Source organism: Accipiter gentilis, chromosome 2 (assembly GCF_929443795.1).
Source record: "Accipiter gentilis chromosome 2, bAccGen1.1, whole genome shotgun sequence".
NCBI lineage: Eukaryota > Metazoa > Chordata > Aves > Accipitriformes > Accipitridae > Astur > Astur gentilis.
Window position 1 is genome coordinate 32,931,473 of NC_064881.1, and position 26,971 is coordinate 32,958,443.

The 26,971-nt window shown below is 34.9% G+C and overlaps 1 protein-coding gene across 47 annotated transcripts in view; it reads left to right on the plus strand.

Annotated features, from left to right (window-relative positions):
* The window catches only part of RIMS2 (regulating synaptic membrane exocytosis 2), a 489,705-nt gene that overhangs the window by 143,387 nt on the left and 319,347 nt on the right, over nt 1-26,971 (plus strand). For 6 of the 47 annotated variants that reach the window (XM_049817861.1, XM_049817869.1, XM_049817879.1 and 3 more), the window contains exon 1: nt 11,310-11,756. The exons of the other annotated variants lie outside the window; for them this stretch is intronic. In XM_049817861.1, the coding sequence (XP_049673818.1) occupies nt 11,635-11,756 (122 nt within the window). In that variant the 5' untranslated portion in view covers nt 11,310-11,634. Of the gene's footprint in view, nt 1-11,309; nt 11,757-26,971 lie in introns of those variants that run through there. 47 annotated transcript variants of the gene reach the window in all.

A 26,971-nucleotide genomic window follows, 5' to 3' on the forward strand; every position in this document is an offset into this window, starting at 1 on the left:
AACAATCTCACCTCTTGAATATAAAAAATTCGACAACTCAACAGTTAGTTCAGCGATTTCACCTCCTCATGATGCTGAGATAATTGCATTTTATTCCTGAAATGGACATGCAGTGTTCATCTTCCTGTACCATTCATTAACAGGGATTGGAACAAAAAAGAATTCTTGAAAAAAACCCAGTTTAACTTGGGTTTGCATTTATTAAAAAACAATATGTATTTTGGGTGCTTCCCATGTCTCATAGTTCAAGTAAATACAATGACTAGAGAATTTATTTTAATTTAGAAAATATGTATTAATATTTGAAGGAAGAAATTAGATATTTAATTGCTACTCAGCATACTTTTATTGACGCGGAGATTCTTCCCTAAATGAGAATGTAAATTATAAAGACCCTGAGAATCAGAGTGTGAAGGAAAAGAGGAAGATATGTCACTTAAACAATGGAAAAGGGAGGAGTATTTTGTAGAGGAGACTGACTCAAAACAAACTCTGGAACTTTGGATGTTAAGGCCAGTACTAGTAGTGTCTCAACTTCTCCTCGTCAACAAACTTGTTTTGGATGATGATAGACTATACTGCAGTAATGACTGATGCACTGGCATAGATCAGGACCATTCATTCTTACCTACTTTACTTCTTCACTTCCCCTTCAAGTAATTAAGAGTGTTTATAAGAATGGTTGGGTCCCATTTGTAGATATTCAGAAAAGCTGTCACTTGTTTTCAGAGTTAAGCCTGGTGAAGCTAACTAAACCAGGAGATTTCCCTCAAGACAAGCATTTTAAATTTTATGCTTTATGTGGCATATGGGTACTTCTTTTGGAAACATTTTTTTCTCTCTGAAAATTATATTTGGAAATTTATACTGTGGTATATCACCCAGTATCATGAAGCCTTACAGTTAAAATAACAATCAATTATGAAATTAACCCTAAGCCCCTCCCCAAAGCTTTTAATGTAATGACCAGAAGTGCCTTTACTCCATACTTAACATAAAACTCCAGTATTAAATGGAAATCTTTCCAAAGTAAAATATTTACACTGCTGTAATGCTTATAAACCCCAGGCTCCATGACACTGTCAAAGGAAATGAATTCCAGAGGTGTGTGATCATCAGGAAGATATTCTTCTGGTATTCCAATCAGCTGAAGATAGGAGCAACCCAGGAGACCATAAATCTTATAATGACATGAAAGGAAGATAAATTGGTATCTCTGAACTCATTCCCAAGATATGGAAGGCTCCAACTTTTATCCAGTGTACTGAACAGCAGAAATTAATAAACAATCCAGTGCATAGATGTGTTCTCCTAGCTCCTGTTTCACAAAATGAAAAGGCTAATCTTAATCTTGCTGTCATTTGGAGAATGATCTATCTTCTAGCCTATATATTAGCCTTTGTTTCCATCACAGATCCCCTGGACACACTGACACCCAACACAAGTTTGGAGGCCTTTTAAGGTCCAAATTAGTTGTCTGAAAGTAGAGATACTGCAATAAATCTCTTAGGTTATTTTCCAGGTGACTAAAAGGAATTTCTAAAATTAATTAAACTCTCAGGTTCACAGGGAATGAGAGCCAATTTCTGCAATATATAACCACCATGGACTTTGAGATCAGTGTAACTGTTACTTTTTTTACATAATAAGGAGCTTTATGACCAGCCTGCTCACCCAAAGAAGTGTTTGTTTAAAGGATCTCATCCACAGAGGATGACAACTGTGTATTTCACAAAGAGAACATTATCTCTTTACCTGCGTGTGTATATTGAAATCATTACTGTGCTGGCTGCATTTACGTTGTCGGTAATCATCACTGGACTGTTGTAGGATTTAATTTTTGCTGTCTGCTTTGTGCTAATCATGTCCTCTCTTAAATTGGTATAATAAGGAGAATAAGGGGTATAAGTACGAACTGCCTGTGAGCACTGAGGAAATGAACGTTCGCCTTGAATACATCATCCTGAGGCAGAGAGGAAAGACAGATGTCTGAAAACTGTTAGTGCATGTATTTTCAACTCCTGTTTTTAGTATTTTACATTATTAATCATGCATCATATTTTGTTAGTAATATTTTAAATCACCTTTTGTTTTTTTGAAAGGTGACAAATGATAACTTTTGATGAGAGTGAAGAACAGAAATTTCTTTTGTAGCAGATGAAGTTTTCAATGCATTGTTTCAAAAATCAATCAAATCTCTGTTCTAGGCCAGCACTTCTTGACTAGTGAGACACATCTCATTGGTGAACCATCCAGAACTGCAAATGAGGCATAAAGCAGGATTCATGTACTGTAATGAGGTGCAAAGAAATATCAATTGATTGTGAGTCAGCTGAAGGTAAAATTGGTTGAAATATACTACTCTAAACCACACATTCTGCAAGGTGCAGCATCTACTGCATATTGAGCCTGCTGTATCAATGTGTATTACACGTACTCCTCTGCTTATTCAACCAGAGTATAACAGCTTTCTGTTCCTGTCAGGTAATGCCGCTATTCCTTTAGTCAGGGAAATGAATTTTCAGTTAGACCTTTTCTAAGTCTGATTGCCCAATTCTTCCATCTTAATAGTATTCCTTTAATACTTTAAAAATATTATTTATGTATTTTATACCACATGTATGAACCTGCACAAACATATATATTAATACTAAAAGCTTAGGATGTATAGCCATTTCAGTAAACTGTCAGACACTCTGAGGAAAGTGGAGAACTGATTATAAGATCATTCTATGACCCAGAGTTTACAGACATTATTTTCTGGAGAAAACTGGATGTATTTCTCCTGTAGGAAGCCCACCAGTCCTGCAGACATGAAACAAAATTAGCAATATCTATGAATTATTTTAGTACAAAGTAGAATCGCAGTCTTGCAGGTTGAAGAAGTAATTTCTACATTTATTAGACAAATAGGTTGGGTTTTATTTGCCAAATGTAATTTTTGCCCCAGCAGGTTTTTAGATAAATTAGGTCTTAGGTCAGGGCAGTGAGTTAAAACCCATGATCACTAGATTTTAGGGCTTCTTTTTTAACATGGGAGATCTACCATCAATAGGAATTTTGATAGAAAACATGAAGATCCATAAAGTGCCTGGATTATATGCTGGGACAATGCAAGAGTAGGAAAAAGGGAGATAATGTGCACACCTGGATTTTTTTCTGACATCGTGTCAGAACACAGCCAAGGCAGGAATTGGGAAGTGTTCTCAGATCCAGCAATAGAACTGCAACCACAGACTTCTATTCATACCTCCTAAATAAGGTACTTAGACAAGCGTAAGAACACTTCATTAAACCTATTTTTGGGCACTCATGCAATTTTCCGTCACATGGTTTGTTTTTTTTTACATGCTCCTCTCTCTCTCTATTGATTATACAGGAAAAAAAGATGGGTAGGCTTCTGAACTACGCACCTTAGTCATCTATATTTAAGTGGAATGAATCTGGATGTCTGTGTTAATAACTTCAGACAATGATTCAGGCAATCTAAATTCAACCTCTGAATTTGCCTAAAATCAATAACATCTTCATTTTTAAGCACAGAATTCCCTAAGGGAGGAATACTTAGAAATGCCCAGCTCTGGCAAGTGAGGCAGGAACTAGGCACTGGAGCTTTGTTGCAGACCCCAGGTAGGCAACAATGTACTTAAAACAGTATTCAGAGTTTTTTTTGTGAACTTGTCATGTAGCATATAATATTATTATCAAAATAGCAAAATCCAAAGTGCCTTATTCCACTTGTGCTGGAAAAAACCCTCAAACTCAACACTATACTATTTCATGTTTTTAAGTCACCCAGTGCAACTTGTGGTGTGCCCTAGCAATAGAAGCTTTTTGATTCACCATGCAAGTTGTATATATTGTGTAATATTCAGAAGGGTGAGAAGGACAGAGGTAAGAAAAATAATTAAAATTAAACATTTCATGTAATTACTTTCAACTATTCTGTGGCTTGTCGTATTTAAACAAAATTTCCCATATTGCCTTTCAACTAAAGTATTAAAGAGAATTCCACGGAGAGGTTTGAGAAGCCATAATTTATATTGAGCTAAGGAAATTAACCAATAAGTCAAAATTATTCGTGTTAAAGATAGCTTAAAAATAATTATACTGGGAGATATACCTGGTTCTGAGGCATAACTACTGATTCATTTCAAGAAGTAGTACTGTCGTGGTATAGTCTATCATCATTAATAGCAAAAGGATTTTTAATGATAATTTTCATATTTCCCTTGTCCAATTTATTTGGCTTTTTTCCCCTCTATCTTACTCATCCTGGAATGCGCAATTTGTACAGTCAGTGCCAGTTTTTGTATGTGTCCATACTAGGCCTAACAGCAGGATTTCCCAAGTGAACATATGGCACATTTCCTAGTGTCTGCATAAGGAGCAGATCATTGTGTTATCTGAGTTTTAAAAAATGTAGATTTTTTTTAACACTGAAACTATTTATAATAAACAAGTCATCGAGCATTTAATTTTCACAAGTTTTCATTTTTTCCTTTCATAGGTTTAGAATTTAATTAAGCCGTAACTGGTCAAAATAAGGTAAAAACTCAGCTTCCAAATATTTTATTTGTAAAATGTATTCTTTCCAAACCAGTAAGTATACAGGTGAAATCTCATGTTTAACTTGCTTGCCACCTAGAAGGTTTTAAAGCAATACCGATCAGTGGGTCATGATTAGTTCTGTCATTACTTAGACCACGATGAGATGCAGGGAAATGAATTGTTTGGTCTCACCACAGAACTTCAGCACGCCTAATTAGGGCCAGTTGGCACTTTCCTGCTAAGGAAGTCCAAATCTCCCAAGACTTGGCCTTTTGGGCTGATGTAGTCGATACTCCCTGACTTTCTTGGGAATCTATACATGTCAAGGTTAATTTTGTCTTTCATTAAAAAATAGACATTTGCTTGCCTTTTCCCCTCCCTGTGTTGATGACATTAGTTCTGAGAATTTTCAGAGATGAAAATATCCAGACTCCTGTGAAGGTGCAAAATGTAAACTGACAGCTTATCTTTGTATTTTATCCTGAATGTAAGTAGATTAATCAGAGCGTCCTCTTAACCATTCGGAACGTTGTGGTACTTGCTGGGTGAGTTCATGGCTGAGGAGCAGTGCACAGACTGCTTCCACTGGCACTAGAACAGTTCCAAAATTTGGAAACGTGCTAGAGGCATAGTGCTGAACTGCGCTTTTGGGCCTTGATCCAAAGACTATTGGCATGCAGTGTTATCCCTGATTTCACTGGAGTTAGGCTACTAAACAGTTGCTGCTACAGGGAACAGTAGCTCAACAGGCTTTGGAACAGCAAAGTTCTGGTACCCTAAACGCAGCAAGTAAGAGAATGGATTGGGGTTCACGCATCTTATCTGGAGCACTGACATTATCCTTATGTGTAACCTGAAGCAGATCACTTAAGCTTCGTTTCCTAAAGTATTTAATAGATAATGTACTTACAAGGTTTTGTGATGATTAACTATTTCTGTAAAGCTCATTCTATGGATGAATTATTATTATTTCATTATTTGGTGTTACTGTTGGTGGAACAGGAGATAAACTTTGGTGAGTCCTTTGTGCATGGGATACCATTAGCAGCAAGTCCAATGGAAACTGAAGAATGAAGGAGTTAAATACAACAGAGAGAGGTGGTTCCATGAGCACCAGAATCTATACAGCCTATAAGGGTGTCTCATGTTTTTCTATCCTATTTCCTCTGTGATGTGATGGAGGATCACAATAACTTAAGCACCTTTTCCTATCATTTATAATAATTTTGTCAAACTTAAGTTGGCAGTGACGTGGCTATTTACTGACCATATTCTGACTGTCTTTCTACTGCCAAAGTCAATGGGTAATGGCTCAGTTCTACGCACCCTTCCTCTATGTGCACTGACTTGGGTCTTTCTCCTCCTATGATGATGCTGATTTTCACACAGCTTGCTGGAATTTAACTATTTTAATATTTATGCCCTTGTGAAATTAACCAGTCTCCTCAAGCATATTAATCATGGTGATAGATGGTAATATGGACAGAAAAATGCATAAACACTGCCCAGGTTTCTAAGTTTCATATCCTTGGTTTAAAATCTGTAACTTAGGCTAAAAGGAGAGTATAGATTACTATTAAAGGGCTAAATGGAAGGAAGATGAAGAAGCACATTAAAAAGAATTATATGAATATGGATAGAATGCCTCAAGAATGAAAGTATGGAATCAGGGAAGTGTGGATGATACTGAGATAAAAATGCAAGCAAGAAAAAACAATATTTGATGGTTGAACATGAGGATGAACTTACGTTCTTTTACATTACTGCACTTTCTTAGTGGATATTTTCTGTAACAAGGTTTGGTCTCTTAGCTGGAATTTCAGTATCTTCCATCGTAGATCTGTGACCTGACTACCAGGGAATAAAATCAGTATCACTTTTCTGTTCTCAATGAATGTTTAACTCAGTGAATTAAATAGTTCTTTCAATATTTAATTATTTTACGGGAGAGAGAACAGTCTCAACAGCAGAGACAAATTCCCTTTGGAATAACCAAGAGGGTGTTGATGAGGACTTTGTGGGTGTATTTGAGGAAGCCAGAAGAGAAACTTGGGACTCAGTTTTCCATGTTCCCAGACACTGTTCTAACTGCCAGACTTCCTGTAATAAAAAGAAGGGTGTGTTTTGAATGACTGCTCAGGCGCCAGCTCAAGGAGAGGATTCATTATTACAATTCTTGGGCAGAGACTGATGCTTCCCTGCAGCCCGGATTTAGGTACTTTTATCCTTTTGGGGTTGAGGCTTTATCTGCATCCCTCTCTTTATTATGTCCTATCCTAGATATTCAGGATACTGGCTTCTATAACTTCTATTCTTATGTGATTAAATTTACAGTTGTAGATTTTGCCTTAGTTCTTGCTAATCTTCCCTTGTGAAGCTGAACCTTTGAACACTGATGTGATGAAATAGAAATGAACGTGTGCTTTACGCCAGAAGAAAGTCTGGTTGCATTTCACTTGCAGTAGTGAAGTGAAATGTCCATCCTTGAATTTAATTTAAGTTAGTCCTTTAAAATGATGTCCCACCTTGGAGCATCAGTTTGCTAATCTGACCCAAAATAAATAGTCTTATTAACGGTAATGATGTAACACCATCCAATGTGCAAGGCCACTGTTGTTAACTTACCTGTCTGAAAAGCATTTGTTCAGATGTTTTTTCTTCTCATAATGAGAATACTGAAAAAGTAAAAATTTTTTAATTCTAAATATTTAGCTAAATGCTTTGGTAAAGGCATGTTGGAAAGCAATGGTAGCTGCATTACAGGTATTTATGTGCTATTAATTACCCAATTTTATTTAGTCTCTAGATGAAAAAAATAGAGGTTTGGCTTTCTGTACATTTAAAAAATCCTACTCTTACCCCCAAACTCCAAGTGCCTCATCTTTACCATTTTTGTCTGTGATTCCATCAAGCTATATTTATGTAATATCCAGTAAATTAGAATGGCATTGAATCCAAAGTTGTACTTGATAGTATCTTTTATCACAGAACAATCTTTGCCTTATGAGCTGTAATGTATAGCTTTAATGAGGTTGCAAGACTTTACCTTGTTTAAGCTACAACTTTCTGTGAAATGTCTTTTCTGTGTGGCTATGATAAAGAAGTCATGCCTATAAGTAATGTTTGAGACAACATATTTGTACATATTGTCAACTTTCTTTGTATAGTAGGTTTACCTTAAGAGCTTTCTGAATTCTAGAATCAAAATCAAAGAAGTTTAATTTTATATTTGAAATAGAAATGTTTTATATAAATTGAAAAATATTCACACATACTTGGGAGCTTTCTAGAATAACTTTTCTTCCAAACTACTTGTAACTGGAGGGTGTTTATTAAGATTCAGCTTTGATAGAGAAATAGGTATCTCTATGGATCTCAGTGTAGCCTGGCTTAATGCACCCAACGATGCTTTCCCTGGCTTGTCTTTTCATTTTGAAATAGGCTGTCAGCCATGTCAGGTAGTTGCTTAGACTATGTGGTACTCATTTTTCCCATTCTGTGTAATATCTTTAAAGCACTTTATATTCATGTCTATGAAATCCTTCGTAAAACTGGTGAAGAAATGAAATTTATTATTACTAAACCATATTTAGCAAGATTGTGTACATATATATGCAAGCATAAATACACAAAATACTATAATAAAGATCACTATCAAAATTATTTGAATCAGGTCCTCAATTGTTAGGAAACACCAGAATCACAAGTGCTTGAGTAGTGCTTGGCTTACCTAGTGCATGTTGAAGTATACAATTAGGGGTGTTTTGAAAAAAGAAGCCTGAGCACAGACGAACTCTTTTTTCTTATAATATGGATATTGGTGGGTGTAGAGTGAGTGACCTGAAGAAGACAAAAGGAGATCTCAGGTGTAAGGAAGTTAAATATCAAATAGAGAAAAGAATTAATTCCTGTCTTTTCCAGAATTCTTATGTGAGGCTTTTAATCAGGGAATGCTGAGGATATAATTTCCTAAATCTTAAAAATGACACCAAATCACTGTGCCCTTCACCACAGGAAATTTTTTAATGTAAAAAATACTGAGACATTTGAAGATCACTAACAGGATCGACATAAGGTAACTAGTAACTGTACTGTTTTGTTCTCAAACAATATTAGTGCACAGGAAATAAATTTTATTTGTGGCTCCACAGACTTCTTTTGATTATCAGCTCCATTCTGGCTTTGAAAGGATGGGTGCCTCAGTGGGCACAGCCTACTGTGCTCATGCTCCTTCAGTCCATCCCCTCCAGCCTCTTCTTGCTAGGCCTCTTTGTTTCCTTGATTCTTCTCAGCCCAAATGATTATATTTTGGAAAAGGTGGAAGTAACTAAGAAAAGGGCTTAGTAATAAGTCTACATTATAGGGTCAATACAATAATATAGGCCACATAGTAAATAAAGGAAGGAATTGTTTATTGGCCAAGGGGTCTCATGGAGAGCAATAGAAGGGTCAGGAAAGGAAGGCAATTCTGTTTATTTTTCTGTACCATTTATTTTTTGAAATAAAAAAAAATGTATTTCTAATCAACAGTAACTTAAATCTTGATGAAAATTCCAGACATCCAAAAAAATGTGTATTTGTACAAGTCCCTTGTCATTATAGTTGAATTTTCTGCTAGCAGCAACTATGATTATTTGCCTTTAAAAGTATCCTTTTACTTTTATCTTTTCCATATTAAAGGTCTTACTTGCATGAATATCTGCAGAGTACTCTTCATTCCTTACCGCAGAATTAAACGAAAAAATTAGAAGTTTTAAATATGTATCCCATTTTGTCAGTAGTTTTAGAACAATTTTACAAAAAAAGAATGTATGTCATAACTTCCATTTTAAATATCTGAAAGTGAAGACACAGAAAGGTGAAAGTCAAATGTTCAGACCTTGGTTGCAACTACAGGACCATTTTGGCTTTGATGACCATTCACAAGGCACAAAACAAGATGGTGATATAATTGAAATATATGTTAAAATATTGGTCTTGTACCTGCTCCATGGTCAACATTTTCCCTGGATGGTTAAGTGGTGCATATGAGACTAATAATTATTTGAATAACTTGAATCATTTTTAACAAGATGATTCTGTTTCTTGCAGCAGATACGAAAAATTTGTCTTTTTGATGGAATGAACATAAAGGCAAATTTTCTTCTCTTACAAACATGAATTCTCTGTAATGTAGGCAAGGTATTTACCAAGTATTAAGTTTTCATTTTATTGTAGTGAGATAGCCATAAACACCCATTAGGTCCTACTCTGGGTTCTCAACAGTTACCAGCTTTCCCATACATATAGCCTGGTACTTTTTACCATAAGTTGTAATGCATTTCTCAAATACAAATGTTTCCATAATGCAGAGTATGCTATAGGCATAAACCCAGATATTAAGAACTATTTTGTGTAGTACTTTGTAGGTTTTCACAGGACTTCTGGGAACAGTTTTATTAGCAGATATTTTCTTGATTTTTTTTTATTTTTTTTTTTAAATATTTAACATGGGTGTTAGTAGAGAGTCTTCTATATCTCTTTTAGAGGGGCCTGGAGATGAATTTGTTCCTATTTCTTTTATTGTTTGAAAATCTGAGTTGTAGCTGCCATCCTTTTGGCCAAAGAAGCCTGCATGGGTACTCCTTTCTGAGCACATCAATACGACACTTTAATTAGCTGGAAGGTTGCTTATTCCCATATCTTCTGGGATTAAAATCGCTTTCAGTGGAAAAGCTTTAATAATGGCCCTCATTTTATGTTGGTTTATTTGGAGATTTTGTAATTAGTGCTAAGATGTTAAAAGCTCTGGATAGAAAATGAGATATTCTAAGGAAAATCTTTTTAATTGTTATTTTTCAATTTGACAATGATAGAATATATTCTCTAATGTTATGTAATGTCATCCTCTGGCACAAGCATTGAAAGAAAAGAGGAAAAATATGTTTTGTAGCCAGGGAGACTTATTTTCTGTACATTTAATGGTATTCACCATGCGTATTATGCTGCAGAATCTCACTGTGTTCCGTTCGATGACTGAGTCTGCTTCTTGCTCTTTGACTTCCTATACTGTATGTGTACTGGAGACGTAGGCTCCTAAGACAGTGGGTTTTCCTGGAAATAGACAGGTATGGAGCACCCAGAGAAGTAATTGATTTTGCTCGGTTGCATCATGGCTGATTCTGTGCAATAAACTTTTAAAAGATGCTGAAGACCTCTTGTTTTTGAAATGTAGTGCATATATAATGCATTCATTCCTTTTAGTAATTGATCAAGTTTGCATGATGAATCATTGCCTTGATGCTGTATGTACAGTACTTAACAGACTAGTTACGTATAGAATGTATACTGTTTGCTTCAGTCATGGATTGATATTATATTTAAATGTTTGCACTGAAAAACTTGTTATCTCATGTAAGGTACGGTATAGCTTTTCAGGTATGAGATTAAAGGTCTATTGTTACAGTCTCAGTGCTACATGTTTTTTATTATATGAAGAATATTTTCAGAGTGCTCTTTCTGTCCTGTAGAGCTGCCTTTACATTAAAAAAAAAAGAAAAAAGAAAAAAAAAAAAAGACCTACATACACGGTCACTGATGTTAGTCATTTTTACAGGGGAGGGAAGGAGGAGGGGAAGATGCAGAAATCCTCCTCCTCTTAGACAGTAGTAACAGCGTGAGGATGCCTTGTCCTCATTTTTTTTACTTCTGAGATTTTATTGCTGGCAGCCAGATGTGCTGAAACTCCTGACGACAGCATCTATTCACTGCGTGTTTTTAATAGGCTTAGAGAAATATGAGTAGAGTACATGAAAGCAGCTCAGCTTCACACTTCAGCTGGGAATGCCCAAAAAGCTTACTGCTGTTTAGAATTCTTGCTACAGTCAGGAGAAAGCCGCACGGGTACTAAATCTTCTACGACTGAATTAGAAGAATAATGACTGTACAATTAACTATCAGCCCCTGCTCATTTAGGCACAGTTTTTACAGAGATCAGGAAAAATATGGAACTTGATTGGCATGTTTGCATTTGATGGTGTGTGCAAAATAGATGACTTTTAAGACAGGTGGTGAAGAAAAATAGAAGGGAAGGAAAGAGAGAAAATGCAATTTGAGACACTGCGCCAGGTCTGCAATTCTGTTTTATCTCATTTTCATGGGGTTTTCTCATCCCCTCCAAATATTTTACAAAATGATCTTTTTGGACAAACGTTGAACAACACTAGGTGAGTAGAAATGAAACATTTTTGCCTTACCATTGCTATGCTTATGCTGACAGTAATCTATTTGCATGTTTTTCAGTGGGGTACTTTTATAATTGCACTCTTAGGTATTAATATTTTTATGGTAGCAGTGAGTCTTTTCTGTTGGTGCTTTTATGTTTATGTAAGGATTTAAATGAGAACTCAATCTGCAGAAAGCAAGCCAGCAAAGATAGAATAAAATATTTAAGATGGTTATGTATCTTTCAAATACATTAGCTACCATTAGAAGCTAGCATTATTAGCTGTAATCCTTAAAGCATATTAAATATTCATAAACAAATTTGTCTGAGAAAATGATTTGTATGTGGATGTGGCAGTGAAAGGATTAAATGCTCAAAGATATGTCTGTTTAACCATACATAATTTGTTGGAAGATGTAAATTAGTAGTCCTGCATACCTTTTGCAAAATAGGCAATAAGCAGTTTCTTATTTTTAGAAGACTTAGATTCTGTGTGCGACGCTTTTCAATAATCTTTTTAACTGGCCAAATTATAGTTGATCAGTGGATGCTTTGCAGCATGTCAGTCAGCTCTGTAGGCTATCCTTTTATGAACAGCTGTTTTTTTGTCGGAATCAGAAATGATAAGGAGAAGTTGTTTATTGGTGTGAGATAATTATTAAATTGGTTTCTTAGGATTTTTTTGGGGGGTAAACTGAATTAATAATGACTCATTTTTGTGGCATTATTCAGTAAATGTACTATAATACTCATGTAGAACTTTTTCATGCTGCTATTAAATATTAGCAATAAAAATGATTAAGAATTTTATCTGAAAGTGTGAATGCAGATCAGGGAGAAAAAGAATCCTTTAGTTTTTTATAAAGATAGTGCACTGATGGAAACATTCTGGAAAAAGGGTGGAAGTAATATTGCAGAGACTATATCCAGCATTTTAATCTTCTTCTCTGTATCTGTGGGAGGAATCCCTTTTAAATGGGATATTATTTCTCAAATACAGTGATATTTGCACTTAATACTTCAGAAAACATATCATTTTATTTCCCAGAATATTATTGTAAGGATTCTCTCCCTTACTGCTGGTGTTTTCTTTATAAATATTTCAGTATTTATTTAATGTTAACTGTTTTCAAGTTTTGATATCTTGGTTATGAATTTCTAATTAGGCATGTAAAATTATGGAGGTAGCTATAGCAATCATAATCACTTTATTGAATTAAGATTTTCTTAGATATATATGAAATCTGTAGTCAGTGAGATTTTTCTTGCATCCCTTTGGTGTACTGTGAAGTCTTTGAAGCTCTACAAAATGGAGCAATAATTTATGTATTATCAACTGTGATTGTAAAACAGTGCATATTTGTAAGGGCATAGTTTCAGGCCTGCAGCAACCAACAAAGCCCTTAGCAACTGTTTTAATCAGCTACAAACCAAGTCCTGATTCTCTGTATCTATTTTTGCAGCTCAAAGTGCATGCTTTTTGCAGATCAAGGTGCATGCTTTTAGTTATTTTAACAGATACATGTGCATAGTGCTTTTAGGTGTGTATTTTGTTTGCAAGTCTCTAGCAAAAGCTGCGTATGGTATCAGCTTCAAATCAAAAGACATCAGAGAATTTGATTGCATTTACTGTGCCTGAGATTTAGAATTATATTTATCCTAGAAGACTGGCAAACAAGAAAGGATTGTTAGGAAACCTAGCCTCCTACCTACTATGGGCTGTCTTATTTAGGATGAGAATATGTCTATATTTATAAGGAGCAATGTCGTATTTTTCTAGGTACCAATGCTTTTGGCCTCAAGAAAACATCATGCAGTTTTCTAACATTATCCAGCAGTAATCATAAGAGACTAAGTCATGCTTTCTGTGTCTTCTGAAGTTAAAGTCTAAAAACTAATTGTTCATGCATTAAGAGTTAATGTTTCAGAGCTATGGTAAGGAAAACAAAAATACCTCTAGCATGTAAAAGGTTCTGCTTCAGTGAGGTATAATGTGGTCTGTCTCTTTGGACTTTGAAGCTAAACATTTTGTCAGACTGAAAAGAGATGATCCTTTTTCTTTTTAAGGTTTTTCTTTCTGGTTTTGCATCTGAAAAGTAAAATTCAGAATCCAGAAAGATAACAGCTGACATTAAGCACAGAATGATTAACTGCTGCTTACACAAAGTAATAATGTGAAGAAAACAGGCTAATGCATACTAATAGTATGGTAGATAATGGAATATAAAACAGAAAGTCAGAGGGAACTAGGTAGTATGCATATAACTGTAACTGAAAATACATTGCTATTAATTTTCATGTCATCTGTTCTTGGACTTCTTCAGTTCTCCTGAAAGTTTAGATATGCTGTGATTTTGTTGCAGGAAAGCCAGTTATCTTGGCCTTCGCTTTCTGATATTATACCAAACATTAACAAGAATAGATATAAACCTTTTTTTTTTTTTCATTTCCCATAGAAACATTATATGAGTTGGGGTCTTATTTGCATATTTTTTGCATTGCAGTAGGTGATGTGAGAGGACCCAAATGATATTAAACTCCTCATGGGTTAGATTGATTTTGCCATTTAAATGGGTTTAGTTATCCTCTGCTAACAGCTTCTGTTGGAGGACTATTAGTTCTCTTTTCCCAGCTACATGGCAACACTTTGCTGTAAGATGCTATTGTGAGTGTAAAAGAAATAGCTGGTTTACTGGGCCATCCTCCTGGTCCTGCACGTCTCTATCTGACATTACCAACTCCAACCAGTTGAAGCAGTAAGAGAGACCTATGACTTTACCTCAAAACTGTGTTTCATCTACATTGGGGACTGTAGTGCTATTTCCTGTGTAATAGGTTACTTTCTATTGAAAAATTATTAGAATTACCTCGTGTCAGGAAATCACCAGAATTGTTTTGGATTCTTAACATTTGGCAAATAGCTAGTTTGTGGAATAAAATTCTTTATGTGTCTGGGAAAAGAAAGTATGGGAAAAGAAATCAGGAGACCTTTTCTGAAAACATACTAAGTTCTTACGTTATATCCAAATTCGAAACCAGCATCTAAAGGGGTTTCAGGTTTTTTGCAGTCTAAAATTTTTCTGATGACTTTCAGTGACATACTTTTAATTCAAATGATTAAGACAATGACATAAAGTTTTTTAATGTCTTTAAAAACCTTTAGTTATCAGATCAGCTGGATTTTCTGATTGCCATTCTTCATTTAGAGTTTAGTGTACAAATACTGTGCTGTCAGATGCTCTATTTGTAGCAGTGTGCTTTGTGAAGTCGCAGTTGCTTTGGGCAATATTCAGATTAACACATCACTGCATAATGGCGAGTATCCTTTGTGACTAAAATTGATACAAACTGTACAGAAAAGTGTCCGTCCAATTTTACCATTGCAGCATATATTAACAGCTTTTCGCTGAGAATGGAAAGCAGTGGATTTACCTAAACCTGGTTGCTCCCACGACACGTTGTTACTTCTTTGTTACAGCTATGTGAATGTGAATTTGTTGTCTAGGTTGGCCACACAGGGGCATAAGATAACCAATATATTCGGCCCTAAAATAGTACAAAGGTTGTTCACAAATTCTATGTACAGCAGAGACTTAGGAATGGTCCATGTTTTGAAATTAGACACACTTAGTTTAAAAAAGGAAACTGTATTTTCTTTCATTGTATGAAACACTAAAATTTTTAAAGATTCTTATGTGTTTTCACTTTTTCAATCTCTTGGTAAGCATCTTTTACATAAAGACATTGATTTTCAAAAGGTTACTAAAATACCTAATAAATCAGCCTGTTCATGAAACCAGATATTTACACAGCAAAATATCATTTTAGCAGAAAATATGATATATTTTCATTATTGAATTTTCTGTTTTGTTTCCTAAATATACCTATGAGCTATTTACCAATGCTCCATTTTGTAATGAAGCCATCACATGATGTCAAGAATTACTGTCACAGACAATTGTTATTTGTCATGGTGCAAATAATGATTACTTTGACATTGAAGGAAAAAGATAATTTTCTGTTCCTTGTTGGGAAACAATTTTGTTGAGATACTTCTGTAGAATAGATCTGAGTTTTTTTTCTGACTCTATCAGTTCAACAAAGCAAGAGGTTTGCTATAATTCCAAGAGAATGTTGCATTTTCAACTATTATTAGTCTCAGAGCCAAGGATAAAAACACACTGATGGCATCAGAATCGAGGTAATATTGTCCATATTCTGACATACAGTAGTGAATAATAATGGAACCTGACTCTCCTCACTTTCAAAAACTAGCTTGTCTATAACTACCTCTAGAAATTTAGTTTGTTGGGATTTTCACATCTGCTCCCTTTTTACCTCCATCCTAGATTCATATAATCCTGTTTTAAATAATTTCCTGAAATTTGCAGCTGATGTGCTTTCTCAGTTGAAAAACCATGCAATGTTGGAAAAAAATCCAGAACTTTTATTTGCATTTCTGCTATGTATTTTTTCCTTAATGGGTTAATGGCATAGCAAAGCTATTTCCTCCCCTGGTTCTTAACTGTTCGTGTCTTGCATCAGACAAAATCAGAATTCCAAAACAAAGTTAACACCAGCCCTAGATGTCTATATTACTTCAGAGAGGTTATTCATCTCAAATGATCCTCTTTTTTTCTTCCTAAATTAGGCATAAGCCATATTCAGGTGAATCCCTATCTGCATATATGTATACATAAACTTCTGTAAACACAAGGGAAGATTGGCTGGGGCAGCAGGTTGTATGTAAAAGGCAGAGAGAGACTCTTACAGTTGTGTGTTTGGTCTTTTTTGCACCTTTGCTATACATCCTCTCATAGAGCACTCTATGTCCTCTTTGAGCTGCAAATAAGCATATCTAACACCATCCGTCCTTTGCCACTTAATTTGCTACTTTGGGAGAAAGTGGGACAAGTAGCCCGAGTTTTTAAAACTTCTCATCTCTCTGTTTCCCTTAGCGGAAGCAACTGAACTTACTAACTTGCCCCAAAGCTATTTCTTTCTGAGAAGAAGTTCTGTATTCCATCCTGTCTTGGCAGCTGCTGGGGTTTGGGTTTGTTTTTTTAAATCCCTATTTCTAGGGAAAACCAACCCTGTAACATCCTGTTACAGATATTTTCAGAGAGAGAAAAGTAAGAGATTTCCTTACAGAACCATTTCTCTTCCCATGTCTTCCAGCTCTGGAGAGAGATACCTTCTGTTACTTCTACCTCAGTTGCTACAGATTTAATAAGGTGACATATGCTTCCTCCATGAATCTCACAGAGCTGTGGATATTTGCAGCCATATTCTCTCTCTATTCTCATTGTGCATCAGCTGCTGTTATCTGATGATTGTAATAAAATCCTAGCTGGCATATGATCTTAACCTCCCACCAGGAAGAAAAAAGAGGATGGGTCAGAGGTGGATAATTTATCTCAATTCAGATAGTATGTTAAACTGGCAAATTTAAATCATCCTAAATTTGGAAATGATTAAACATGCCTTAAAACTTGTGGGTTTTTTTTCCTTACCTGGGTGAGAGCTACAGAAATCTAAGCTATATTTGAGTTACCAAGTACCACATTTTTGATCAGAATATATAAAAAGAATCGCTTTCCATTCTTGAATAACTCAGATAATTTCTGTCATTCCTCAGAACATCCACGTAAGATATGGGTATTATCTTCTTTTTCTGGAAGAAGAAAAGGCAGAGGCCATGATATTAAAAAATGACGAGTGATTTTTTGTACTTAACTTGAAACATTTAAAGAGATTTGTTCAATGACAAGAGCCCACTAGTTTATGAAAACTGCATGTTCCAACACAGACATCCAGAAATCAAATTTACTAGTCATGACCCTCGATTAGGTAGTAGATACATTTGGGGATAGATTGAGCTGTGATGACTGAAACAATAACTAGCCCCAGCTATCCATTTGACGCTTCTTCAGGGTGCTGTCACTCCGATAAAACTGCTGTGAATGCTGTGCAAATTGACTGCATACTGCCTCAGTTTAGAGTTTGGTGTATTGGTATGAGGCAAAGTCAATATGCCAGACTGCTGCAGCTGGTCAGACTCATATTCATAAATATTTCTGTTTTCCCACCTGTATGTTCAAAAACTCCTGGTGAGAGTCTTCACCAGTCCTGCTTTGCTCAGTACCAAGTATGTAAAGAAATGTTTAACCGCGCTCATGTAGTCCCTCACCTTGTTTTCACTCCTTTTTTTATCCTTTTAGCTCTTTTTCCTCTTGGGTCAGTAAGTTAAATCACATGCACATTTATGGCACAATGTGCCTGCTATTGGCACTATTCATTTACCAGGTCAGCAGTAGTAATTATAATGCATTGTAGAAACATGGGGCTTCGAAAAGCAAAACTTTCCATATCAGAACTAAGATATGCTGCGTTCCTTGATAGAGAAGTTTTGCTGGCTATTCCTGCCACCATTACTGACTCACTGAAGCAGTGGAACGGAAGATAACCACTTCTGTTGGTGTGGGCCCTGCTGTTTCTTGATGGTTTTTTACCTTTTTTTTCATCTTTTTGGCACACTCTGATTCTGAGTAGGAAGAGGATTAGAAGGGAAACCAAACCTATTTAAACCTCTACTACCACAACTTACAGGTGGACAGAATAGCACAAATGAAACTGGGAATTCTGGCTGTGTAGGTCCAGTTGAACTGGGGAGGATGAAAGAGAGCAGTATTGCAGCTACACTGCTTCTTTACTTTCAGGTGCGACAGCGCTTTCCTACCAGTTGCTAACTGTGGAACTAGTGTCCCTTTAGATTTCTCAGGAATATACTCTTTGATTTTGCACTATAAAAGCAGAATGAAGGTTTACTTGTAGAAAACCTTATGTTTCAAAACAGTTCAAGAAAGATTGGTATCTGGGCCTCAAGTGATTTACAAGGTTCTGAGGAAAGGAGTAAAAAATATAATAATGGCCCCTGAAAAACTGTGAAATCCAAGATGAGTATTGGAGTTAACTGTATCATTTTAGCTTTACCATGAGATAAAAGGTTTGAAGCAGAAATTGGAAGTATTTCAAGTCCTTGGCTTCACTTCAGCATGTGCTTTGCAATAGGGAGGCAAAGGCAGCTTTCTGGTAGCTGCTTTTGCTGTCTGCTTTTTTCTTCTCTTAACCTGATAAGAAATAATTATGAGAGTGAGAAATGAAATAAAAATGTTGTGTATTGGAAAATTTTGTCCCAAATTTGTCTAAGTGTGACAGGGATTACAGATTTAATTGCTGAAAGATAACTTTTATTGGTTTTAGAATAAGAATTGAGTTGGATTTATCGTACAGAAGTCAGAGTGAATTTGCATGGTGTCTTTATTTATAAGAATGAAATATTTCTTGAATAATACAGTTTATCCTCCCTGCAATGTTTTACTTATCTTTATGATTAAGATATACTTCCAAATTCCTATCTGCTGGTATTCAAGATAATTTTTTATCCTGAATCTTCATCAATATCTTCAATACATTAGTTTTTAGTCCACGTCCCTTAGATAGTAATAGCCATACATATTATAATAGGAACAATAACGTTTACTTTTTAAGAGGTGCACAAAATTAAGTCGACAAGCAAGGTAATACAATTATGATAATTGCTTTTAAATAGTTATAATTTTTAACCTATGAAATAGTACATAAATTCACAGAGAAATACTCTAAAACAAAGAACTTCAGTACGTGGTTTAACTATTGTGCACCAAAGATGGGACCTTTTGGCATGTATTATGTATGTATATTTGTAAGTAAATAATAACTCACTTCATTATTAAATAAGTAGTAGAATAATGAAATGAGAATATTTGTTACAAATTTTAGCATTTTTTCTCCATGTAATACATACAAAATAGTATTTTAAAGTGACCCAAGATGATGAATAAAACATTGCTAAAAGATGGAACCTCAGAATTTCAAGACAACTTCACACTCCAATTATTGATTTATTATCTCTAATCCTACAAAATTTATTTGCAAGTATAGAAATACAAACAATTAAAAAGCATCTAGGATAACTTTAAAAACTTCGGCTGAAACAGCAAGCCTAAAAGCTGTCCTCCCCTTTTACCCTCTCCCCTTCTATATACCAATGTGGTTTTTTACATTTCTTGATTTTCCCAGTATTATTTTTTATGTTGTTGCTCCTGTGTGTTCAGATTGCACTCAAAGCAAGTGCATTTTGTGTAGATGTTAGGACCCCAGGGGTGGTCAGCATTTCATTCACTGGAAGACTTCCATTTTTCACTGCTAATGGTGGCATTGTTCTGCTGCAAAATTACAAGAAAAATGTGGGGTTTAGAGAAGACCCAAATTTTATAGCTCTTCTGTATCACAGTGACTCTAACAGTCTTTGATCATTATTCAGATAACTTACTGTAAAAGCTTCTAGGTAAGTAAGTGCCCTGTTTTCAAGAACTCTTCCAGTAGAAACTGCTTCATCTAACTGTCATACTTTTGGGAGTTTTGGAAAAGTGTCAGGGAGAACAGAAAAGATTTTAAAATGCAACAATAATTATGATATTAAAACCACAGCAATTCAAATAGTTTATGTGCACAAAAACTTGCTTGCGCTTAGCACAGATCTTTAATGTTAAAGTGCGCTCATTTGCAGGATACAACATAATCATGATTTATAAGGAGTACCTGTAATAGTAATTCAAATCTCTTATTTTAGAATAAAGCATGAGAAGAAGGTATTACTGTCATTCAGTCAAAGAACTGAGGGGTGTAGGGGTCTGAATTCTACACCCACCACTGTCAATATCTCCTTTTTAGTGCCAGGAAAATCATGTAAACTTCAATGCTGGAGTTTTCTGGGATGTATTCCATATTTAATACTTCATGGGAGTCTCTGAAGTTTAATTTATAAATATTTGCAAAGGTCTTCATGATCCTGGGTTTGTAAGTATATGCAAGTGAAGGATCAAATTAAATTTGCATTCTATTTTCTGGGAATTTACGTTCATCTTTAGATTTTAGGCCATGTGGCAGAGTAGCTTAAATATCCTAGAGATACACAAGGATTTTGTGCCATATCCTTCACTTGCACCAACGATGACCTCCATCATACCAGCTGCAAATTGCATCATATTACTAACTATATTATTTCCTTACACACTGTCAGCTACACAGCTGAAGTGTCCTCACTACATTGATTTTTTTTGTTCTTGGGATAGGTCTTTCAGAAGTTTTTTTTCATTAATTTAAAAACTGAACGTAATTATGCAATTCTTTATTCATATACAAATAGCAAATGTATTTGTATTTGCAAAGAAACTCTTAACACATGTAAGGATGTTGTGCAGTAGGCATGTTTGATAATATTTGCCAAGTGTAATGGAAACACTGAAAACTTGGGCTACTATGCAAGATACTCAGAGACTGCGCTCACAAGATTGCACTAGTGTACAGAAATACCTTGTTCTCCTGTTAAGCACAGAAAAAAATCATTAATTCTGCAGGGGGTGTCGTGTGGCCTCCTGATGTTAAGCTGGGGAAAAACCTGCAGATCTGCATTTTTGTGGATTTTATTGTTGCAGTACTTCCATGCAACTAATGCAAAGGGATCTTTACTGGATTCTGGTCTGTTGATGCAATCCACTATGAATAAGTCTGTATTTTAGAGTTCACAGCTAAATATAGAAATAGACACAGCTGAGAAATTTGAACATTTCCTACTTACCTTTAGTTGGGAAACCTTTTGAATAATCAATGGGCTCTAAATGCTGTCTCAATAACCACTTTTCTACTGAAGTTATGCAAGGTATATTGATCCGTATTTAATTTTGATCACATATGGGTGATATCCAAACTGTTCTTGTTTCATACAGAAAAAAGTCTGTTGCATATATTTACCTTTGATTCGAGCAAGTGGATATTGAAACAACAGTTTAGGTCAGACTGAGAACTAATCTCGAATCTACTGCTGCTTCAGCTGAAGTGAGGTGAGCGAACTAAAAAGAAGAAAGAAAAAAATATTTTTAAATAGGTCTTTGGCAATACATCAGATTTACTTGAATTCTGGGAGTTTCATTATAAGAATTTCAAATTTGGAGTGATGTGTTAGTGATGTAATATGGTTTTGTTTCCAAAAAATAATGTTAGCTCATTGTAATTGCCATGAAAATGTGTGGGAAAAGTACACTGAAATCTAAGGAGTGCAGCAGTGTGGAGATAAGATAGAAAATGGAGTTTGTGATATGGACCTATTCACTGAGTTGCAGTGTGTTATTTCTCTCTTGCCTGTCTGTATTTTTTTCTTTCTCCTGCTTCAGTTGTCTCCCCTCACAAGAATATGCTGCGGAATAATAGAATATCCTTATTAAATCATGTGTCGTGCGTCCCTCATGTAATGCAAAATTTAAACTATGGCAATAGAGTGGAATATTTCATTATCTCCAGGTACCTAAATAACACGTTTCAGAAACTTTCTTTCCTAGTTACTTTATACGGGGATGAATCTTATTCTATTGCATAACAAAAACACTTCATTCAAAGTTCAACATCTTTCCCTGCTCACATCACTAGCTAAAACCAAATAAATTATATTTATTTCAGTTTTTCAAATGATTTTGCATTAACGGCCATTGGTGGCTTTTCTTATTTTCCAGAAGAGAATTTGCAACTTGAAGTTATATAATCAAAACCAAGAGAAGGTAACATGTTCTTAGGCCAATATATTAATTTCAGATTTTTATCAGCACTGTGCTGTATGAGTCTATGCACTGAGCAGATCTAGAAAGAAAATTCTATTTTCTATTATTTTGACAGGTTTTGTACTTAATCACTTCTGTGCAGTGTATTTTTAGAGTGTGCTTTGGCAAAGACTGAACTGAATACACTGAGAAAATGTAAGAAAATGCTACAATGATTAATTTTAATGCACTTTATACTGATTACAAATTGACTAATGCCAGCATGAAACTGGTACAGTCATAGTAGGGACCTTTGCATATAGACCGTATATCTGGACTTCGCCTGTACTCAAAACATGTCGGGAAGTCCAATTTAGAAGCATTACTGAACTGGAAGAAGAGGTTTATGAGAGCAGCTGTGAGGAAGGATGCTGTCAATATCACAGCAGAAGTCTGTATTAACTCTGCAGTGAAAGCATAGCCTCCATTTCACCTGATTATATTTTCTGTCTATAATATACTTTGTGCTGATTAGCTGCACTTTCTACTGCAGGGCTGCTGCATTTTATTTGTGGTATATAATAATGTATAATAAATAAAGCAGTTTGAATACTTAACCAGGAATGATACTACATTTATACAGGTATCCATGTATTATCACGCATTAATTATGGTTCCATAGTTAATGTTAAATCTTTTAGTTAATTTTAAATCTTTTTTTTTTTTTTTTTTCTTTGAAGCAGAAAATTTAACTTTGTTGCTTGTATGAAGGAAAACAAAAATCTCAGGTATTCCTAGCATTCTCTCAGGAAAGCTAGATTTGTCTGGGTATCTTGAAGCATCTCTAATCCTGTAAGATAATATTTTAAATATGTACATACTGGGTCTCATTTTTTTCCAACTCTGTACAAACAGTACAAGGAATATGGTACTAGTATAGCCTTTTTCAGTTTCTTTGTAGCTATATGATCTGCTAACTAAAAAAGACTAAAACTGGCTAACTAAAGATTGCTTTCCATGTATCGTTATTGATCTTGATTAGTCAATAAAGATTGCTTTTACTCTGTTGGTTTAAATATTTTAAGTTATATATACAGAATAATAATTTATTTGTTAAAAGAAGATTACAGTATCTACTGTTGTCTTCAGTAAATCTAATACAATAAATTAGGCATACAGTTTACCATGAAAAGCTCTTACAGTGTTCCTCCCAAGCATCCTTCTATTCCTTCTCTAAACCATTTTTCTATGTGTTGATGAGAATTTTGGCTTCTAGTGAACTAGTTGGAAAAAGGACCTTTATATTTGAACTCTTTGTGATGAACATATGTTTATTGTATGTCACTCAGGAACTGAGACTGAGATAACAGACTTTTAGAAAATAGCAGTGGACTTCAGATAAACATCATCTGTAGAATGGAAATACAATGTTTTTCACGTAAAACCCACAGATGCCTGTTGGGGCTGACCATGACTGGTGGGTTACCACCTAACTAAAAAGTTTTGAATACCATCTTAGGTTTTGTGTAGTATTTCTAACTGTTAAATGCAAGGTGGAACATGGGGTCCTAAACAACTCTGAGTTAGTGACACTGGGATCACTGTGCATAGTTCTGGACATACATTTTTAGCAAATCTAGATTTCAGAAAAGCAGTAAAAGGAGGTAAAAAAATACAGAAGAGGATAGTGAAGAGAAATGGAAATACGGCCAGATTGGTTTAGAGTTGAAAGGAGACAGATTAAGAGCATATATATGTATTAATTAATTAAACAGCAAGAAGAGAAGAGATTTATTTAGGAGATTTAACCCCTCCCTCCCAAAGTGTGATGTAATCAATAGGTTTTAACTGAATGCCCATGCAGATTTCTTAATCTACCACATTACAGAATGAATCACATAGGAAATGGTGTAAGCCTTAAAAAAATAAAAACTTCTGAAATTAGATTGGGAAAACTCTATAAAATGTACTGTGGGGAAAGATCCTTCATTGTCATGGAAACAAACTAGATGATCTAATAAATGTTTTCCATCTCAAGCTATGTTCTATTTTTGCCATTTATTTTCAGGTGATGATAGAAAAGGGAAGCATTTTTGATTATTTTTACTGTCTCGCAATATGGTATAGTATACTAACAGCTGAGATTTCAACACTATCCCTGGAAGTTCATCTTTCATTAAGATTAGGTAGGAATCATTGTTTACAGTACATGGATGCCTAATTAAAACATGTGGACTAAATAACATTTTTAACAGAGCAAATACTACTGCTACTATGTCTGTTGTTTTCTGCATCATGTGAGCATCACTTCTGTCATATTTTGCTAATTCTACTGTCTTTCAGTCCAATGCAAGGCAAGTCAAAGAACTGAAACTAAAATGAATTAATTTTATTTACCCTTTATCTAAATTATCCCTTTGACAAGCAAAACCTCGTTTTCAGAAAAGTGTTTGGACTGCGTTTGTATGTTAACTTTTACACAAGTTTTTATAGAGTAAATTATTTGCTTGGAAGATTCTCTAAAGAATAGTATCACAGATAAAATATGTGCTTCTTTCCGTAGCGTTTAAAATTAATTTGACCTAGCACCAATCTAACAGCCTTTTTTCCAAAGAGGTAACTGCCACCTGATCACATGAGAAGTTGGTAGTTAAAACATCATCAGAAGTTGTGTTTGCTTAAATTCCAATTCTATATTTTGTCTTTCTTTATAAAACTTAATTCAGAAGTCAAGTATCTATATAAAGAAATAGAAAAAAACCCCAGGTAAAGAATGTATAGATTCTGACGGCATTTTTAATGCTTGCTGGACTTACGTGCAGTTTCTAAGTTTTCAGCAGAAATTTTTACCCTTTGCATTGCTGACATAGTTTTCAGTTATATAAACTTTTTGAGTCAGACAGTATATTTACAAACACCTGAAATGGAGCTTGTATTAAAAGTTCAAAATCTAGAATGAACATTTCAAAAGCTATCACTGAGCTCAGGAGACTCATATCGGGCACTGAGACCATTGTAGGCTGCGGAAGGAAAGGAGAACCTTGCCGAGCTCTGTCTCACCTAACAGATACTAATCAAAGCACCATAGGCTTCCTGTGAAATCAGTGGAGAGACATAGACATTTTAGGGCAGAAACCAGCTGACATGTTTTAAGCAGCTACATTAATTTAAGTGTATTGCTCACCAGAAAAGGTGAGGTAGTGGTAGCTTTGTCTTTTTGGGGAGCTAACATTTACAGAGGGATGTGAGTGCAAAGGCTGTAATTACTGCTATTTCCTGAAAATTTCCTAGCTGCCTAGATCGCACCTTAATGCCCGTGGCTCACGTTGCATGCGTAATATTTTACGTGCTGAAGATAATTAACCAGTTAATGGTAATTATAATGAAACTCAGAGTATTCTGAGAAAAGGAGTGTGAGACAAATATTTATTAACTTATATGAATATGACTATTAGATGCACCCAGATTTTGAATCAGTTGTCTAAATGAGACCAGTGTACCCCATGTTACAGTGACTTGAGTGGTTATTTCAGCATTATCATGTGTGGAAATATTTAATGATGATATAACTTCTAAAGAAAACAGAAGTTGCTAAAGAATAAATATTTGTTTATAGCATTTATAATTTATTTTTCCTTAGGCAAAGGCAGTTCCTTCTACTTAGATTGTAAGAAGATTCATATATAGAAAAGAAATCATTTCTCAAGTAGTGCGATAGAGAAATGCTATCCTTTTCTTTTAGTAGTTGAGATGTAGTGTCTTTTATATAAAAAAAAAAGTTATTTGTTCATCTAGCTACTATGGCTGTTGATAGGAGGAACAGTGCTGCTTGGAGAATAAACACAAAAATTTCTTATGTAAAAATTAAATGAAATAAGTAATATAAGATTGATGAAATTCAAATTACCACAGCCTGAGTCTGTGAAAACTAAAACTTTGATTGAGGCTACTCAAATAAATCTATTGAAATACAAAAAAAATCTCTGAGCCCTCTTTTAAGTGGAAGTCCAAGCCTGCAGCAATATTTGCTTATCCTTGTATGCTTTCACAGCAGTGGAACTTTTCATAAGGTAAATTTGTCAGACGATTCACTGCAAACACAGTTTAATGTGGTTTGCCAAAAATGAGCTCTGTACTGTATCATTTGCCATAGAAGCAGCTTATTTCTAACTATACTGATTATCAATATACTGCTCTCAGAGTTATTTTTTCAAATGCCTTCACCATTTAACACCATTCAAGTTCCTGCACTTTACAAAGATAATACGATTTCTAAAGTGAAGAGGAAATATCAAATAAAATCTTACACAAAAAATTTCTCAGAAAATATCACAGACTCATAGAAAAATCATCATGCTGCCAAAGGGGGTACATTTTAAAATAATGTATTTCAGTGTATTCAAATCTGTTCTTAAATCTGTTCTACATTCATGCTAGTCTAATGATAACTACGGTGCTGCCTACCTTTTCTTCCCTTATGTCTGTCAACAGCAGCTGTTGCAGCCAAACCACTTAAATGAGAAAGAATCAGCACAAAATATAGCCACATTTTCCAGAATATTAATTCAGGCTTTGTGTGCCA